The 20,464-nt window shown below is 44.0% G+C and overlaps 1 protein-coding gene across 4 annotated transcripts in view; it reads left to right on the forward strand.

Annotated features, from left to right (window-relative positions):
- Window positions 1-20,464, forward strand: part of SULF2 (sulfatase 2) — a 461,118-nt gene that overhangs the window by 187,761 nt on the left and 252,893 nt on the right. For all 4 annotated transcript variants that reach the window (XM_078651864.1, XM_078651862.1, XM_078651861.1 and 1 more), the window contains exon 4: window positions 17,235-17,386. In XM_078651864.1, the coding sequence (XP_078507990.1) occupies window positions 17,235-17,386 (152 nt within the window). The remainder of the gene's footprint in view (window positions 1-17,234; window positions 17,387-20,464) is intronic.

Below are 20,464 nucleotides of genomic sequence, written 5' to 3' on the forward strand. Positions count from 1 at the left end.
GTCCTCTTCTTCCTTATTCAGCACTGCTCTTTGGTCCTTCTTCTTTCTTCTTCTCATATTTGAGTAGGCAAGGTTCAGGGTCGCCCCTAAATACTAAATTTAGGAGCGTTACAGGGGAGTGCAGGAGTACCCTCTCTGCCAAACTCTAAATTGGGCCCTAAGATTGAAATTAGGAGTGGAAAGTTAATGCTAGTAACTTTTCATTCGTAGGTGGAGCTCTCCATCATCATGGTGGTTGTTCTTTCCATCATGATGGCGAAGATCTATCTCTACCACCTGGGTGGAAATCACTGCCACAGAAATCTTTGTGAATTACTATTCTTACTCATGTATACCTATTTCTGAATGTGTAATAGCACATGGTGTACAATTAGGCATTTCGAAATGGCTTTGCATTAGTGCAATTTCACGTTCATTGTTTTTTGTTTGTTTTAATCAGCACAGGGAAATTATTTTTAGGGGTGGGCGGAATTTGTGTAATCGCATTATGCAAACCTCCGCGAAACGGTAAAAAATCTCCGCGACCACGCAGAAATTCCGCGAACACACGGAATTGCTTGTTCGCGATGCTTTTTTACTGTTCTCAATCGCTGTTTACGTGCTCGGGGGAAATATCTCACGAACACGCATTTGAGAACGCGAACAAGCAAAAAATTCCGCGAAGTCCTGGAACACAGATTTTTTGGGCAATTTCACGTTCTCCGCGGAACGCGAAATTACCCAAATTCCGCAAGAGGAACGGAATTGGCCGCCCAGGCCAAATTATTTTCTCGATTGAGAAACCACTTCTCTTACACTGACAGACTGTTGTCTAACTTGGTACCATACTAGGGTAGTGTTGTGTGTCAGTAAGTTTTGTTCGCATGGGCTACAGAAATATTGAATCAGACCCGAAACTGAAATGTTACTGTTCTTCTGAAGGCTAGAAACGCCAGCAGAAGAACAGAATGTGTAACTAGACACAGAAACCTTGGAAACGAACTCAATCATGGTGTCACTTGCATTGTAGCTCACGAACAAGGCCACATGGATTACTTCATGTTAGATAAGCCTGTCCTTCTCTGCGGCAAGGGCCTGTCTCTGTGACAGACAGGAACACGATTGGGCAGCGGTTCTAACAAAGATAGCTAGGCTTTTCCTGAATGTGGGCCACATCAAGCAGGTGTTCTGCTCGTCAAGATTCACAGGGCGAGAAGAGGAGACAAACATTGACTTCAATTGCGAAAGCCAGCTGCTTCTACACTGCCCTCTGTACCCCTCATATCGAGGGCCAAGAAAGCAGTGGTAGGAACAGAAAGTAAACAGATCTTTGAGCCATGTTTACTTTAAGCTCAGCTCCCCCCCCCCCTACCCCCCCCCCCCTCTCCCCCAGACGCTCTGGAGCAAGGAATGGGCTGATAACAGGCTTAGGATGGGCTAAGGGGGAACACTGTGATGTCCTCACACCTGACAGGTGCAAGAGGGCATGATGTCACTCTGACTGCCCCAGGCATGTGATTTTTGTGCATCAACGCCCAAGCAAAGAGAGATTGAGATGCATAATTAGAAAATAATACACCACATAAACTTCCAACTCTAAACTAAAAATGAAAAAGTATGTAGTAATGTAAAATTCCCTTATCAATAACGTTTAACAATATTCTTAGTTCCTGGATGCTTACATTTCGTGTTAAAATGATAACTGAAATTCCCTGTCTCCTTAGAAATAGGGGGAAAATTGTATTCAAAACGATTTTCTGAAATCCTGTTATATTTAACCGAAAAGCCAGCAACCATGCCGTTGCAAAAATATGAGCCTCCCAACTGTTTGGGAGGGGTCGCAGTAGGGAAAATGAGAACCGCAGTTCACCCTAAATGACCCAAAAATTCACAATCTTGTGAAAGGGAATCATGAGCTGGGTTCGCAGGTCAAGATGCACAATTTTTGACAGGCTCCTGGAGGCAATCGTCAGACATTGTGCGGAGCCCCTGCATGGAATTACGTGGCGTCATTGCGTGACATCTCCGGCTTTCTGCTAGTTAGTTTTGAAGAGGCTTTTAAGAGTAACTGGAAGCTAAACCTCCCCTAAGGTCTGAAAAAATGCGAAACCGGACTCTGCACGCGGGATGAGGACGTGTCAGGAGAGAATTGCTGATTTGATGCAATACATTGGCCAGGCTCAAAATGAGTTGTGCTGCCTTGTACGTACCTGCCACCGCTGACAACACTCAATATTCCAGTCCATTATCCTGTCCTATGATTCCAGGCCAAGACAACTACTGCACTCTTTAATTACCGAGAGATTGCCGGATATTGCGTTTCACGTTTTCACTCAGGGAGGCTCCCTAGAAAGCAGTCATATGAGAAACTACTCCAGCCTAACAATACTCTGTCAGAACCTGATAGCCCTGCCCATTTATAGTTTCATGAATTTCACTCTGTTCAGGGCTATTATCCTCTTTTAGTCTTTTGAATGATGTCTCTGACTTGTGCGCGCGAGGCTCTCGCGGACGGATACGCCATCTGCTCTTGTCATGCCCTGCACGTGACAGCCTGACTTCTTTCCATTACTGTCAGCGGATATCACCGCTCCCCCTCATCCGGCTTGTACTTTAATATTTTCCGGCGGACTGGCTCGCTTGAATACTAAAGAGCGCACTGAAAACCTGTGGTTTGACCGTGTTTTTTTGTTGCTTAGTACGAAAAGAATTGCTGACACCTTCGCACGAGCGCCCACGCCTTTACCACAAGTTCCTGGGCACCGTAAAAGTGTCAACTTCATTTACAAAACCTTTCATATTTTCGCCTCATGATGAAAAGATCTCTTCCTTTTAAAAATATTGAAATTCAATTTTTTTCTTGACTTACCGACAGCAATAGATTAATTAGGTCGTATCAAATTCTCTATGGTAGCATAACTTCAAGCACATTTTGTTTGACAAACAGCCTAATATCAGAATTTAACCTTTCCTATATGTGACCTGAATTGATTACATTCTGCTCTGGGAGATTGAAATAGACTCCTGAGTAATAGATGTGTTGTATAGGTTCTTTCTTCACATCCTCCAACTACTTTCTACTTGGCGACCTCCATTCGCACCTGAACAACTCCAACGACCAGAGCACCGCATCCCTTTTGGAGAACCTCGCTACCATAGGACTCAAGCAGCTAGTCACCTCTCCAACCCACTCAGCAGGACACATGCTCAACTCCGTCTTCTCCGCCAGCAAAAACATCACCTTCAGCCACACCTCCGAACTCCTCTGGACCGACTACCACTGCGTCCATTTTGCCTTCACCAAACCCACTGTTCATCACTGCACCCACCACCTTCCCCGCAGAAGCTTGAACAGGGTCATCGAAGAACATCTCACCGCCACCCTCAGCACAACCACAACGCCAACATCCACAGATGCCAACATCTCAGGACGTAACCTCCACTGATGGATCTCCAGCTGTTCCGTCACGCTGGCACCCATCAAGAAAGCCTCCAGCAAGCAACACTTCAAGAAAGCCAGCTAGTTCACTTCCACCCTTCAGGAGTCCAGACACACCTGTAGATGGCTCGAGAAGAGATTGAGGAACAACAAACACTGTAAGCCCATGCATCACCACACACCACCTCCTCCTCAAAACTACAAAGAAAACGGCCCGCCAAGACAGAATCAATACCAACTCAGACAACAGCACATAACTCTTCGCCATCGTCATGGAGTTTGCCAGACCCAGCAGCAAGACCACAGACATCCCACCCTCCCAAGATCTCTGTAACAAACTCTGCACCTTTTTCCACCACAATGTCAGGCAGAGCTACGACAGCTTTGACACCCAAGACCCTCCCACCACCACCGCACCCAACAATGCCATCACCCTAACAAATCCTGCTCAACTGGACCCCTCTCACTACTGATGACGCGCTCAAGATAATGAAGAGCATCCACACTGGCGGCACCTCGGACCCCTGCCCGCACCACATCTTCCACAGAGCTGTGACCTCCATTGCCCCCGAAATAACGCCACTCCATCAACTGCTCCATCAAGACCGCCACCTTACCCGATGACTGGAAACACACCGAGATCAACCCCCTGCTGAAGAAGCCATCTGTCGACCCGACAGACCTCAAGAACTTCAGAGCCATCTCCCTGCTCCACTTCCCAGCCAAGGTTATCGACAAGGCCATCAACGCCCAACTCTCTGAGTTCATCGAGGCCAACCTTGTCCTGTACATCAGCAAATCTGGGTTCCAAAGCAACCACAGCACAGAGGCCACCCTTGCTTGCTGCCACCGACAACATCTGCTCCCTCCACAACCGGGGCAAAACAGCAGCCCTCATCCTCCTGGACATCTCGGCTGCCTTAAACATCATCTCCCAACGCACCCTAAGCATAAGACTCCACGACGCCAGCATCCATGACAAAGCCCTCGACTGGATCCACTCCTTCTTCACCAGTCAAACACAGCGAGTCAGACTATCACCGTTCCTCGCTGAACTAAAAGAGATCAGCTGCAGGGTGCCCTAGGGCTTTTCTCTGAGCCCCACCCCCTTCAACGTCTAGATGGCCCCACTCGCAGCTATCATCAGGAACCACAGACTTAACATCATCACCTACGCCGATGACACCTAGCTGATCCTCTCCCTCACCAACGAACCCACAGCCACCAGAAACAACTTCCACAATGGGATGAAGGCCGTCGCCATCTGGCTGAGAGTCAGATGCTTCAAACTCAACTTGGACAAGACAGAAGTCCTCATCCTGGGACCCACCCCCTCAGCTTGGGACAACTCTTGGTGGCCCTCTGCCCCAGAAACAGCACCCACAGACCACACACAAAACGTTGGCATCATATTGGACTCCTCGCTCACAGTGAACCACCAGAGCAACGCCATGTCCTCCTTATGCTTCCACATGCTACGCCTGCTTCGAAAGACCTTCAGACGGATTCCCACTGAATCCAGAAAGACAGTCACCCGCGCACTCATCAGCAGCAGACTCGACTACAGCAATGCACTCTACACCGGTGTCACCCAGAAATCCTCAAGAAACTACAGAACTTTCAAAACACCGCAGACCTACTGGTCCTCAACATCCCCCAACACAGTCAAATTACCGAACACCTGTGAGAACTCCACTGGCTCTCAGTCAACAAAAGAGTCACTTTCAATCTCCTCACTCACGTCTACAAAACCCTCCATGATGTAGGACCAGCATATCTCATTCCACGTACCCACCAGACACCTCTGCTCCACCCAACTGGCCCTGGCCAGCTTCCCATCCTCAAGACCAATATAGAGGAAGAACCTACAGCTACCTCACCACCAAGACCTGGAACACCCTGCCTCTCCACCTCAGGTACGCCCTGTCGCTGACCCAATTCAGGAAGGATATCAAGACCTGGCTCTTCGACTGGACCCCAGCTCCCAAATGGATCAGCAGCCCCCATCCCCTCCCTAGGCACTCTGAGACCCTCATGAGTGAGTAGTCGTGCTATACAAACCCTGATTAATTGATTGATTGATTGTCCAGCAGTGACTGATTTTGCTTTCTGTATTAGCACCAAATCCCTCAGCCATTCTGGGCCATTATGATAAACCTTAATGTTGTCCTAACCTCAATGACCACTAGTTGTTCTGGTATGTTCCATTACAGCACCTTGCATACATGAGGTGAGTATTCTTGCCACAAAAGCACCACATTGAGTCCAGTAAGGGAAGCAGAGAAGGTCTGGGCAGGTGTCTCTAAAAGAGGCCTTGTTGCCGTTGACAACATCAGCCCTGTTAAATTTAGGGGTTCTCACTGGGCCTGACGTGCATGCTGGCCCCAACAAGGAAATAAAATAAGGTTTCCCTGCCTTTGGAGAAGTCCCTTAAATTAGTGAGGTCCTTCAGTCGCATTCTCCAATCCAAAGAGGTACCTCTGTGGAAAGGGTTTTTCAAAAACACAGCTGGCAGAGGCTACCCCATCGGGAAAGTCTCCCCCCTCCCCCCCACCACTCTGCTCTGAATGAGGAGGGGAGGACCCGAGAGGGGAAACATCCTTTACAACGCAACTTTTACCACGCAGTGCTATTACAACGCAGGTTTTACAACGAAAACCATTACAACGCATTGCGCTGGGGGGCGCTCTAGGATAGGGAATAGATTTCATTTACTATCCAACACCTTCCCTAGTGTCCACGGGGACTGGAGTTGGAATAGTAAATTAAACTATTCACTATCCAGCACCCCAAAGCGCTATGCGTTGTAATGATATGCGTTGTAAAAACTGCGTTGTAACAGCATGCGTGGTAAAAGCATGCGTTGTAATGTCATACATCCACCCGAGAGATAGGAGGGCCGAGTGGAACAGGCATCAAGTTTCCTTTTTTTTTGTGGCCTGTCCCTTTTCACCCATATGTAAATAGTGGTATAGATGTTAAAATAAGTTTACCTTCTGCCTCAATAAAATAGTTTTTTTCTCATACCGTTTGCAATTATTAACCTTTGCGAGATGTTTTGGCTAATATTTTTGTTTCTCGCCTGTTGCTTTCTGCAAACTCGCCCAAATTAGATGTTTTCTGGAACCTTCACTCTGATTTTTTTAATGATGTTCTTCTGTTCTCAATTTTTAAGTAGTGCACGGAATTCATTAATTGATTGTATTTTATAAATGTACTTTGTAAACCTAAATCAGCAAATTTAAAGTACAGACAACCTAAAAACAACTCGCGGCAAAACGTCTCTTAACAAATGAGACAGAAGAGCATGAGCAAGCAAATTCAGGGGCGGCTCTTCCACTAGGGTGGAGGAGCGTCGCCCCACTGCTTTGCAGCAGGGAAATAAAAGAAACATAAAATTATAATAACTCGGTCTTCCTGCTGCAGCAGGTTTGCAGGCGGAATGAGGCCAGGCTGGTCACACAGGAGCAGGGGGAGGAGTGGTTTGCCCACTCCAAGTGCTCATGAATGTTTGGCTGGCCCAAGACGGTCGGCCAAACATTCTTCGCACTTTGCATGTTCTCCACCCAGGCTGTATTACAGCCTGGGTGGAGAACATTCCAAGGCTCCCACAGCCTGTCTGAGCACTGACCATGGGGCTCAGACCAATCACAATGCTGCATTGCAGTGTTGTGATTGGCTATGGGGAGCCTGGCGCATTCTCCTTCCTGTTCTGGCCGTGAGAAATGATGGAGGGACGACGGAGAGGAGACGCTGCAATCAGGTATGGCTTTTTTTATTTTTTATTTACAGCCCGCCTTTCTTTTTCTATTTAACACCCCCTCACCCCGCCCCTGATCGGTGTCGGCCACCACTGCAAATTCTGTAACCCGCAATGCTGGGAAACTTTAACCATAACCTGAGATGGAAACAACAGCTAACAAGCATATTACTTTCTGTGGGTTCTTTGCACGGACTGGAACTACAATTTGCATGTTCTTTGTGACAAACACCGACCACAGCTTGGCTTTTGAAAAAGGGATTGCAGCTAAGTAGACTTACAAACAAATTGTTGTGTGCATATGCCCAGTTCTTCACAGCCATTTTATGGTAAAATCATGGCCACTGGAATTAGGCGTCGGGAAGGACCACATTATGTGGCAAGGTTGACTGAATTATGTGGCAAGAAAAGGCAAATTATGCAGGGTAAAGGAGTATATTCTTATGATAGTATTACTTTATTATTTTGTTATTTCTACACAAATTAACACTGTCTGGTCAAAGGTTTAACCTCATGGGGACCAGTTTAGCTTCCAAATACAGCAATGAGCAACTGAAACGTGACTAATCAACCTTTGTGAAGAGGCTCCCACTGTGCAGCAACACTCTAGCCACAATTTTAGAAATGTTTGATCCATTTTTGATTTTTTTTTAATTGTGCACTAAATGATTATGTGGCAAATTCAGCGAATCTATAGTTACTCGTAAATCGCTGCAGCCACAGAATTGCATAATCAACCATATACCTCTCAAAGAAATAATTTTCTTTCTAATATATTTGGACATATATAGCCTTTGTGACAATCCATACCCAACCATTTGGCCCACCACCCACTTTTTAGTCATAAAGCCTGTGCGTCTCTCCATGGGAGCTCAAATTGAGTCTAGGCAGAATGCAAAAGTTAAAGGTTCTTTTAGTGTAATGGTCATGACTGGATATTGCTGACAATACTATGGTACTGAACGTTGGAATATATTTGCACCAGACTTTCACTCAAAATCTAGGGAGAGTTAATTTTAATTTAACATCTGATTTTACTTGTTGTTGTCAAACTCTTCCCTGTCATTTTAATTGATTTCTAATGCCCCCAATGTATTGAAATAGTGATACACTTCAGTATGTTTTATACAAGCCCTGGTCTACACTTCACATGCTAGAACTACATACCCAACAAGCATTTGACCTATGGGGCTCATGCAATGCTATCAGTAGTTGAAGGAGGCTGCCACAAAGCCCTATTCAATGTTTCAATAACATGAGATCATGGAGACAGACAGTTATTTCTTGCCAGATCTAAACACTTTGAGAGTGAAATTCATTGAGTTAACCTTTTCAGTAGTATTGGGTTAGATCTGCTGTATGCTAGTCATAAATTGAATGTTAATTGAAGCTTCTCCAAAATATAAAGGCACCGTTCAAGCGGATCAGGTTATAGTGTGGTATTCTAATATGTTTAGACACTTGATGTACATAGTATAGTCATTGCGATTACACTTGACTCTAACCCTCCTATCGGTGCCAGATCATGCATATTTTGTTTCTTATCCTCAAGACTGACTCATCACCCTAAGTGTGGCTGTGGTGCACTAATGTGCTACCGACAACTGTTGTAAAACTTGCAGGCCCTCCCTGATATTTGCACCGCATGTGAGGGATGATCTCTTTATCTTTGGTTACTAAACCTGCACATTACCTCAAAAGGAAGCGTTCAGTGTAGCGCGTCATTTATATTAAACAACATGTTTCGGGACCCATCTGCAAGTCATCAGATGTATTCATCAGGACTAAGGGCCTAATGTAGACAGGGGCGGACTGGTTACTCCGTCAGAACAGGGAAGATATCCCTTCTGCCGAAGTATAAATACCATAATATCCTATGGGATTTAGATATCAGCGGATGTTGAGACGGAGTAACCTGTCCCGTGATATCTAAATCAAGCCCTAAGTATTTTCTACTTACATCGAAAAATTATTGGGATTTGTGAAAGTGTTATTAAAACATAATGTTACCTAGCACCAAAAAACTGGGTTTCATTATTGGTGTATATCAACAGGCACTATCTTCTAAATCAACACAGCATTGAATTAGTTTCTAGTTTAAAAAAAACAATCTTACATGTTGATATTAAAATGTCTTGCAATTGCAGTTCCTGTTAAAAACCTGACCCTGTCAGCTGGATAATTGTGTTCAATGCACCATTTTCCTTGTCATTCTGTCAGAATTACTAATGAATTTTAATGCCTTCAGCTAATATTCACAACGCTGCCACATTTTGTTAAGCAGGAATTAAAATGTGTAGGCCTCATTGATAGGGGACCATGATATTATATAATTATACTTCTCTCTTCACTCTTGCAACATAAATGTATGAAGTAAAGCCTTTACAATAAGTTAGGATCCCCATGGCTGCATGCATTTCTGGGTATTTAAATACTTTTGCTGTTGAAAGGGGAGAATTCTCAAAGTGTTTTTTTTTTAATCTACTTGGAGAAATCACACTATTTGCAAGAGCATTGTTTCTCAAAACTACTGGAGCGATGCATGTCACATCACACCACCTTTCAGCACAATATCATCATAGGAAGTGACATCACAGTGCCTGTGACCATGATGACAGCTCGTTGAATTTTGGTTCTAACATTAAAACTCTAAGCTGCTGCATGTTAAAAAACAGTGATTGATAAATAGTGTCAACAATCAATCAATAAAGGCTTTATTTAATCATTAACCCCTTCGATGCTGGCCCGTTTCCGCCGCTGTACGGTAAACAAACGAACAGGGCGGGGCCGTGACGAACCCCAGCCGTCATCCGCACACGAGCACCGCGGAGCGTGACGGCTGGGGTTCATCACCAGCATGCAAGGGGTTAAAAACAATCATAAAAGCAACAACTACATAGATAAATAAAACAGCAATACAAAATAACATGACGAAATCGAGCTAACAATTCTTTGAATTTCTCGAACAACCATTTTCAAAAAATATCCTATGTTCAAAAAAAAAACTTATTCGGAAGAAAACGCAAGAAATGAAAATCATATAGCTTAAGAACATGTTTAAAACATTTCTTGATCAATGGTTCCTAATAAAAAAAAAAAGGATAAAATGCTAGTATTTGCACAGAATACTCCTCACAAGGACATATTAAAACAGATGTGGTGTCATATTGCCCCAGTGGAAAAAGGAGATGGGATCTTATAGACAGCAGCTGGAATTTCAGCAAAAGCCGAATTCCCCTGTAATTCCTAGTCCAGATCAGGAATAGCTCCAAGTTTGGTGAGGTTTTCACCATGACATAATCCTGCCGCAGTGGATTAGCTGATTCCTCCATTTACCTGGATGCCTTACAACATTAGAGGTATTGTTTCTTAACCCAGTTAATGTCTGCCTAAGTCAGAAGGGGAGGAGTTGTCATCAAATCAGTTCTACCAATTGCTTTTGCAAATGACTCTACATACTTGAGCAATCAACTAATACATCTATCAAAAACAAAATTTGTGCCTACTGTGAAGAGATCCGTGGGCAGTGAAATTCAATGACCTCTGTGTGGAGGTAGACCACTGGATTTGCAAGCAGAAATGCAGTCTAGAAGATGATGTCTGTGATCATTTATCTGACAAAGAACGGCAAAGGCAATGCCTGGAAATTTGAAGATCGGATCTTCTCTTCAGAGTTCAGCCTGAAAGGTTAATAGATTTCTGATGATGCTGTGCTTAAGTGATCAATCAAAAGCTTGACAGCTGACGTTGGCTTTCTGTGAATAGAACATTTTCTGCTGATGTTCCTGTTAAGCCCCTCTCTCTTACATCCTGTCATGTTCTGTGTACGTAACGTCGCGGTGAAGTCGCTGCCCGTGTTTCTATTGATCCGTGTTATCCTGAGCTCAGTATAAGGAGAACACACACCCTTTAAGAAGCTCGGCTCCCATGGCTTTCACTGTGAATGGAAGTACTCAGAGTTAGAATAGTCAGAAGGGATGTCAATAAATATGCATTTAGAATTTTTCATCCATCTAGACTCACATTGAGCTTCACAAAACTACACAGGACAGCATTGAGATTGTTTGTGCAACCACAAACATATGTGCCAGGAATTTGAATGGGTGATCACAAGATACAAAAAGAGAGAGTGTGTGTTTGTGTGTGTGCGTGTATATCTTTATGTGCATGCACGCACCGATGTATGTGCTCATGTGCATCTTCATACACGTATGCAGAGGTGCACAGGACCAGAGCAATGATTTTGCTGCCACATGTCTCTGTTCTTAATCACCTGACGCCCATGTTAGAGTATCTTGCTAATGTGTTTGTGTTGTACTGTCACTTGGTTGGATGCTCTATAGATTTAACTTTTCAGTGAGGAAACATAGACTCCCATATTCCTCAAACGTTTCTGAAAGAGAATATCTCAGGGCATCTGCCTCAAATGCGTTGTGGGACATTGGACTGAATTCCACCTAACTCTGAATCCCACCCTATGCCTTTGGCCCAAAAACGGAGTAATCTAATCCATGGTGTTTTACATCGCGAACAAGCTTTTCAAAAGTAAATCTCATTTGATGATGTGCCTAGCCATAATACACTATTTCCATGGTGTGTCATCAGTAGTGAAATCACACCCTGAGTGCAATAAGCCCCTCTTTCTCACAAACCGATGAAAGCTGAGAAGAAGCATCATAGTATCTGTGAAATCACTTTCGCCTCTCAGGATCCCAAATAACATACCCAATCAGCCTCCCTCAGTTCATACATCATGCAACAGCAAACGAACAGCACACTGAGAGATGCAATCCTGTGAAATGAATCTTAGTAATAGCAACAGAGAGACGTTAGGTAAGGTATATAAAAAAGGATAAGAGAAGAATTGTTTGGAAGTGGTCCCCACAGACAATAAAGATTTAACACACACAGATATAACTGGAAAAAAACAAGACAAGAACTTGGGAGGGTTGGAGAAACAGACAGTACAAGTGTGTATGTCATCACAAAAGTAAATTGGAAAAAAACATCATCCTACAGGGTGAGAAGGAATGTTTCAAGTGACACAAAAAGAAGCTGGGAGATTTAGGAAAATATTCTAAGATTTGCAGAGGCAAAAATGCCTACCACACTGTCCCTGCTCCAAACTTCATCTGCAGCGCGCCATCTTCACAATAGTGCTCTAGTGATAAATACCCTGATGGGGCTATTCCTCATGAACCAACAACCTAACACATTTTTATGAGCTTACCCCTTCTATACCCCACTAGCATCCACTCGATACAACAGTCCATTTCTGTTCATCCTCAGGATTGTCTGCTCCACCACACCACACCTTCCCTTTCTGATCTGTCTTGGGTTCAAAGATTTTTTAAAGCAATCTTCTCCCTTCCTACACACCATCCATTGAAGTATAAAAACCTACTGGTGTCCCCAATCGCCCTGACAACTGCTAGTTCACTGTCTCTTAGAGCCCCATAAAGCCTCGGATCTAGGGATTTAAAGCTTAAGAGGCTTTTTAAAAGGAGTACCGTGCAGAAGAGCGAGGGTGGCCACAATACTTTCCAGCAAAGCAGTATACATGCCATTCTCTCTACTGGGCCCGCTTTCTTACTTGTGCTCAACATTTTTACTAAGAGTCCATATGGGAACCCCTCCTCCCTTTTCAGCTTCAGACTTTAAAGTGAAGACCTCCAAACTAATTGATGCCCTATACCTTCATTCACCCTTCTGAAATGTCCCAGCCAGAAATATGGCAGGAGCTTCCTCCAAAAGCCCGTCCATGTGTTTCTCAATGATAGCCTCACTTACAGATGGTTTAGTGTATGCGGATCTGCAGTGCAATCGCATTTAAAGTCCCCAAAACCACCCCATAGTGATGTTCCATTGAAGTTGCCTAGGACTTCAGCTCATTCCTTGAAGTTTATTGAAGTGTCTTTAGGGTGAGGTGGGAAGTTGAACTTTGCTGTAGGCCCTGAAAGTCTTAAGTTAGACCTAATCAAAGGTTCATTCTGTGCTGTGAGCTTGGTAAGAAAAATGAGTGGTCCTGCAACAACTTCTCCAGAAACCTAATTAGGCATCATGCAGTATTTCACACCAACCCAAAAAACTATTACGTTGTTTATTAACAGCATATTGAGTGACTGATTGCGTGAGCTACCACTTGGCACTTTTGACGCGGGTCATTTCAGCCCTATGTAATTTCCTGTAATATGTAAATGTGCTTTCTGTGTTCTTCAATTCCAGTATTCTCTATAAGCAGAATATACTTTATGTGTAAAGTCCTTCCCTTTTTTGTTTGGTTTTCTGGTTCCTTTTGTACTTGCTACGCAGCTGTACCTCATCTCCTAGCTCCACTTGTCCCTTTATCCGCTTCTTGCGCTCCCTTGTCCTCCCTCCATATTTCAAGTAGCTACTCTCGTTCCTACTGCTCCATGTGTTAGTTTCGATGATTGGCCTCTTGTACTCTGCCACTAGGCTGAATAGCATCAGTTTAGGTATCATTTATAAAGCGCATGTACACCGACGCTTTTTGGCACTATGCAATCATCAAAAGACATGGGCCAACACCAAACCCTAAAACATCTTTATGCTAGAATTATTGATTAAAAAGTAAAGTCTTCAATATTTTGCAGAAAACAAATAGGGAAGGAGGGGAAACATGCTCGGGTGGAACAGAGACTCTTGCCCTCATAGGGACATCAAGTTCCCATAAGGGAGAGGATGCAGCATAACAGTCAGAGCTGCCTACTTTGGAGCTGGGGAACCAGGTTTGAGCCTCGGCTCAACATCCTGTGATTCTGGGCAAACCATTTAATCTCCCCTAGCCTACCAAAAATAAAAGTGTCCTTGCGTAACGTAACTGGTGCTCATGTTAAGCGCCCCAATACCTTCAGGTTGAGTTTGCGCTATACAAAACTGCAAAAAATAAAAAACTATCGCCTATGGGTCTTTACCATTACATATACTTATTTTCATGCTGTTCACCCTTATTTTGCCACTCTGTGAAACTCCCTTTGCTTTGAATCACTCAATGTCAATGCCTCCGATGGCACATTGGAAACCTCTGCTATTTGCTCACAATCCCCATTGCTATGAATTGTGTGCCCCTTTTTGCTGTTGTTTCATGCACTGTGGCTCTCCTTTCCCATTTTCCCATGCATCATCATTTTCTTTTCATTCATGTCCCTCCCCACTCTGGATGCTGCTTCGGTATCCTCACACCACCACACCCTGCTATCAATCCACAACATTATTTAACTGCTACTAGAAAGCCTCCCAATTGTTGATTATTGTGGAGCCCTGATGCAGGTTTACAAATGGTTTGTATCATCTCAGCATCTTGTCTTCTTTGGCTTCTTAGGCCCAATGAACGAAACCACTAAAAATTAACTGTGCCTCACCAACGACAGCCTTCTTTTCAATTTAAAAATCAAGTAAACCAGGCAGCCGCCATTAAGATCTTCCAAATAAACTAGTCTTTAACAGTTATCTCCAAACTCAACATTGTGCCCAGCAATTACCTGTGTAGATTGAACCTTGCAGACACCTTTAGGACTTGGTTGAGTCACCCAGAATGCACTGCACCCACTGGCCCCTAGAAGACATTCTTGCAGGTTCTTCAATCATATTTTGGCCAAAGCCCACACCAAGACTGGATATGCCAGCAGTAGCTCATATTCGCTCAGGCTCCCTGGATTTCCTGGTGGTCTAGTGATGTCATATGAATGGTATTCCTCGTGGCAACCCCTATTTAAGAGGTCTAAACTTATTGGTAAACGAATAAGTTACAGCTATTAATTTACTTGGGTACCCATCGTGGCAGGCATTGGCCCTTTTGGGATTTCACTCTCTGGTTTACTCGGTACACCTAGCAACATTATATGAATAATACACCCTTTTATGAATGCTAGCATCCCATATTCTACTAGATTGAGTAACCTATGAGGGGTCAATGCACTCTTTACTTTTTGTCTCTGTAGGATCTCCAAATCTAAGGCAACTTGAAGGGTGCATTCTCCCTGCAGCTGTGGCCTACTCACTCACCACCATGAAAAAAACATCCTTTGTCCTACAAAATATAGTTGTCAGAATATCGTCTGACACATATATTGTGTCTTCAATATCGTTCACTAAAGTAGTACCTAATTGGAGTCAATAATAGAAAACCTACACCCAACCGAAAGATATCTTTCTAAATGATATTAAGGAAAACATATTTATGTCGGACAATATTTCTGACTACGATATTCTGACATACAATTGCGCTTGTAGGGTTTAACAAAAGGAAGTAAATATACACTATTTCGTGCATCACGTTATGTAGCATTTCATCGCAGGGGGGCGTAACTTCCATTGGTTTAACAGGTGCTGGGGCCCAAAGGCTTGAGGGCCACAGTGAACTCTGATTATTGCCGTATTTCACTGGCATTGCACGAGGGACTGCAAATGTGGGCCTTATTGTACAGCGACACTGAAATTGACTAGTTTTACTGTCCAATGAATTCTTACCAATTTCTCATGCAGCGCCGTGCAGTTGCTGCAAATGCTGCCCTTCGCTACATGTGGAGAGAGCAGCAGAGCACCAAATTTACAGAAATATGGCCCTCTCCTCCCCTCACCCTAGCGCTGAAATTAGCTGCCGTGCGCCACGAAGACCCATTTGCACCATAGGGCAAGGGTGTCTCTGTGAGTCAAGCATAGGTTTTGACCTGGAAGTATACCCTTCCAGAACAAAATACTATGCTTAGACTGATTTAAAACATGTTCTCACTTCACATGTGTTGTACAGTGCAGCACACGTGCAAAGTCGGAAAATAAAGGAGCAAAAAAGCATTTAACCTTCATAGCGCCTTGTTGAAGGGTGTGCTAATTTCTGACGCTAACCCCTGCCTACTTTTTTTTGTAAATTGGGTGTAGCATCAGAGACCTTGGGTGGTGGCATGGGAACACCCATGCAACACCCATGGTACACCCCCTTGGAGTGAAGTAATGCAAAGCAGCCCTATGCGCTGCCTTGCGTTACTTTCACATTATTTCACCTTCCGTATTTACAACAAGTTTACTGCTGGAAAGAAAATAGGACCAGAAGATTTTGGGCCTATTTGCATCACCTAAGTGATGCAAAAACAGCATAAAGTCTTAATAAAAGTCTTCATAAATCTACCCCTAAATTTTCTATGAAAGTGAAAGGATAAATGCGACAAGCAATGAAATCATATTTGGTAGCCAATAACAAATTCTAGGAATGAGCTGTGTCTGCACCTCAAAGCACTTTGCGACCGATCCATAAATTATACCCGAATTACCCATAGAAACCAGGCAAATGTGTCACTTCAATTTTGGTTAAAAAAATGCTAAGCTTCCATTTAACGTGTATGGCAGAGAATGTTGTTAAATATGACCCCTGGCCCCACAGCGTGGTCTTCTGTCTGATTAGTTACCAATTTACCTCCATGTTCTTTCACCCTAATCAATGGGGAGCTCTCGCGGGAGATACAGGTCAGCTCCTAGGCCTAATGACTAAAGTAGATGTCCAAACATTGGAGCCATCTGTGCAGTGTGGCCGGTGAACGTCTGCCTCTCCAAGGGTAGCGGGGTGGCGGGGCAGGACGTGACGTCTCGACATCCTTGTAGACGCAAATCCACAAGGACTCCAGTTGAGCTCCCTTCTACGCTTTAAAGATGGCCACCAAAGGCGCCCATTAGCGTTTGACCTCTGAGACACTGGGTTAAAACCTCAGAATCGAATCTCTCCCTAGGGTAATGCCGTTTGTAGTTCCAGCCAAGTGGCTTATAAATATTTATGTATATCATAAAGCCAACACATTCTATAATACAGCACTTAGCGGTCTCCCTAGAGGGGGCCGGCTTGGAATACTGACGCAGAGGAATTGCACAAATGCTCGGAGGTGTCAGTTACACTGACAGGTCCAATAATGTCTCTCTACAAGGTCTAACACGTAAAATGTAGGGTGTTTACATAAAAAACAACGGATGACATGCGAGACAAGAAATGTGGCGTATGCCTGATTTTGGTACTCACAGTAGCATTTTTTCCCTTTTTTTGTTTTCCAGCTTTCTTTGGCAAGTACCTCAATGAATACAATGGGTCCTACGTGCCGCCTGGATGGAAAGAATGGGTTGGACTAGTCAAGAACTCTCGGTTTTACAACTATACCATCTGTCGCAATGGAATCAAAGAAAAACATGGAGCGGACTACGCTAAGGTAAGATCATGAGTTGATTTTATTTTATAAAGTTGCCTTTGCGGCACTCATCCCAAAGAAGCATCTTGGGGTTCGAAAGTTAAAAAACATCAAAGCCTCTTTTCCATGTTGACAAGCCCGCCTCTGAAGAATCAATATCCAAACTGATAAGGGTGTTGTATTGTACAACAGTGTTAGTCAATGGCTATCCATCAGGAGGGGTGGAATGTTTAAACAAGCTGAACAGCAAGCAAGGGATCCATAGGTCTTGAAAATTTAATGACCTTGGTATCTCCCAAGCTTTGATGGAAGATAAGAACAGCATGCACATTACTCTCTGTGTATATACTGTAATTAAGGCTCATTAGTACTCTGTTAATACTGTAATTAAGGCTCATTACTACTCTGTTAAATATATTTTAGGAGCCTCACTTAGAGTGTGGCAGGCAGGGCACTCCACAGCAATTGTGGATGAGTACCCTGTAGGCCAAACCGATGGACTGCCGCTCTCTGTAGAGTCAAGTCGACCCTTATGCTTCCACCAGTGTTCCTACACACTTCCAGTCCATCCACTCTATTTAGCATCAGACATAACTTCATGTTTCTGCTGGCAGTGCCCTCACTGGCTCTGCCTGCTGAAACCCTACACGGACGTCCCATGAGCAGGGCCGTCCTAGGGGCGCAAATCGACACTGGCAATTGAGTCGGACCAGCCACGGGGGAGCAGAGCATGAAAAACACTGCAGCTGCTTCTGTTCTTAGTGGCAGATATTGCAGCCTTCAGGGGTCCCAAACTGGCCTCGGCCATGGCGGCCCACCAGGTAAGCGTCCGGTGCCCGCTATAGCCAGACCAGCCCTGCCCGAGAGACGTGGGCCCCCGGTGTAAGTACATCAGACAGTGTTGTGGACGTTCCAGTGGTCTCTGTTTACAATTTGGGACTGCCAGGATAGCCTAGTACGCAGAACTGAAAAAAGAACAAAAAAACACCTGCATTATTCTGTAGGCACACCCATGTGTGGCGTACAAGCCTATTGAATGACACGGTTGGAGCGTCATATTGCCTTTTTTGGAGGTTTCAGCTGTAGACATGCTGCGAAGCATAGGGGAGGCTGCACAGCATTGCTAAAAACCTTGGAAAAGCCAACAAGTTCCAAAGTCAAGGCCTATTGGCTTTGCCATTGTTTGTGTAGACGTAGGCAGTGCTTAATTTGTAACGGCGAGAGGGCAGGTGCCCAAAGCTCTGTCCAAAACCGGTGGCAGTGCAATTAACCCCTTAGCCGTAGGGATAATTCCCCCTCGGCGCGGGGGGAGGGGGGGCGCATGCAGCGCCCTGGTGCTCATGACGAGCTCGGCTAGTCATACAGCACGGTGGCACTGTGCTGAGACGATTTGAGCTCGTCATGACCACGCATGTTCCAATGGAACGCCCAGCACAGCGGGGGAATTATCCCTGCGTCGGCGTTCCGTAACGGTCATGACGAGCTCAGCTCGTCATCAGCACAGCGCCACCGTGTTACATGACGAGCTGAGCTCGTCATGAGCGTGGAAGAGATTAAACATTGGTGCGTGGAATACAAAGGCTGGTAGTCTTTGACCCACCACCAGAAACGTACTGCCTACCCCTTTGTCTCGCTCTTGCAGGTTCCTACTTTCGGCCTTTGTGACGGTTTAGTCAACTTTCTTTTCCTCTGTCTTTCCGATTTGTGTGTTTTTCTCTCTCTTGCACTCAGTAAATATCTGATGCCGGAAATAAGTGCCGCTCCCCAAAAATAAGTGCTCGTGGCCCCGGCCAGCAACCACCAGCTAAAATTAAGCACTGGTCATAGGTGTAACTCAACCGCTAATACCACCCGCAACTTTCCAAGAATGGTATTTACACAAGGTGTTTTTGTGACTCCAATATAAACCTAAGTGTAAATGCCCATTTAAAGCATTTTCTTGACACTTTTTAACAGATTCTTCCGATCGTACTCTTCAAATTTCATACCAAACTAAATCACAGACAAATAACATATTTCCACTTCCATAAAAATCCCTATGCACTTAAAAGACCTGTTATAATCTCACACAGAAAGTTCAACAAAATATTTACCATTTCGTTCTAAACGTGACATGAACAAAATGTGTTTTAAGATAGCAAATTGCAAATGTCCTAAAAAAAAGAAATAAATCATTTTATGAGCTATCGAATCTAAGAGAAGCTCAGGTCAGATTTTTTAAGAATACGTGACAAAGTGTAAAGTTATTTTGCAGTGACTGTCAGATTAAATCGGGAACATTTGTCTTGCTTCCTTGCAGTCACGGAGTTGTTCGTTTGACATGTCAGTTTCATGTTGATGAGCAGACAAGAAGACATCATTCAGCGGGCAGCGCCTGACAAGCGAAAGATGGATGAGCCCAGGAGGCGCTAGGCCCAATATTAAAGCGGAAAGGACGTTTTATGTTTTAGTGTCTTTCATTAGACACGTTTGTCTAGGATGCAGCTGCATTTATTAAATCCTTTTAATTCAATAAATCATGAAACCTGGTAAAGGACTGCGTGAAGGGTTTGGGCAGCTGCCTCGTAAAGCCATATCGAGTAGCTGAACTGAACAAGCGATGGCAACGGAATCCAAAAAGCTTTGGCAAAACCATTTGGCCTAGCCTTTGCAACCTTGTGCCATGGTAAAATTCTTATTTTTGTATTTCTTTTAATTACAAATATTCACCCGAAAAATAATAAGAAAACAAGAAAACATGCCCCTGTCTAAACGTAGTGGTCAAATGCATGCAGTAAAAATGTTCAATAAAAAAATAGCTGTCACATATAACTTAACTATTGCATATGATTTTAATAGAACATGAGGGTTGCTTCCTTGCATACAGGTGTACTTAGAACAAGTACTGACAATCTTTTTCATCTCAAAGGACTTGTGATTCTTATTAGCAGAAAGAAAAGCTACTACTGACTTTGAATTACTGTAACTTGAAGACATATTCAAACACACCATGATGACCAAAAAATAAAAATGGATAAACAATGGAAAGAAAAAAAGCATTGGCAAAGTAAAGTACTGGCTCACCAGCCCTGGTACTGAAATACACTACTTTTAAGTGGA

The sequence above is a fragment of the Lissotriton helveticus genome, chromosome 7 (assembly GCF_964261635.1).
Source record: "Lissotriton helveticus chromosome 7, aLisHel1.1, whole genome shotgun sequence".
In the NCBI taxonomy this organism is placed as follows: domain Eukaryota; kingdom Metazoa; phylum Chordata; class Amphibia; order Caudata; family Salamandridae; genus Lissotriton; species Lissotriton helveticus.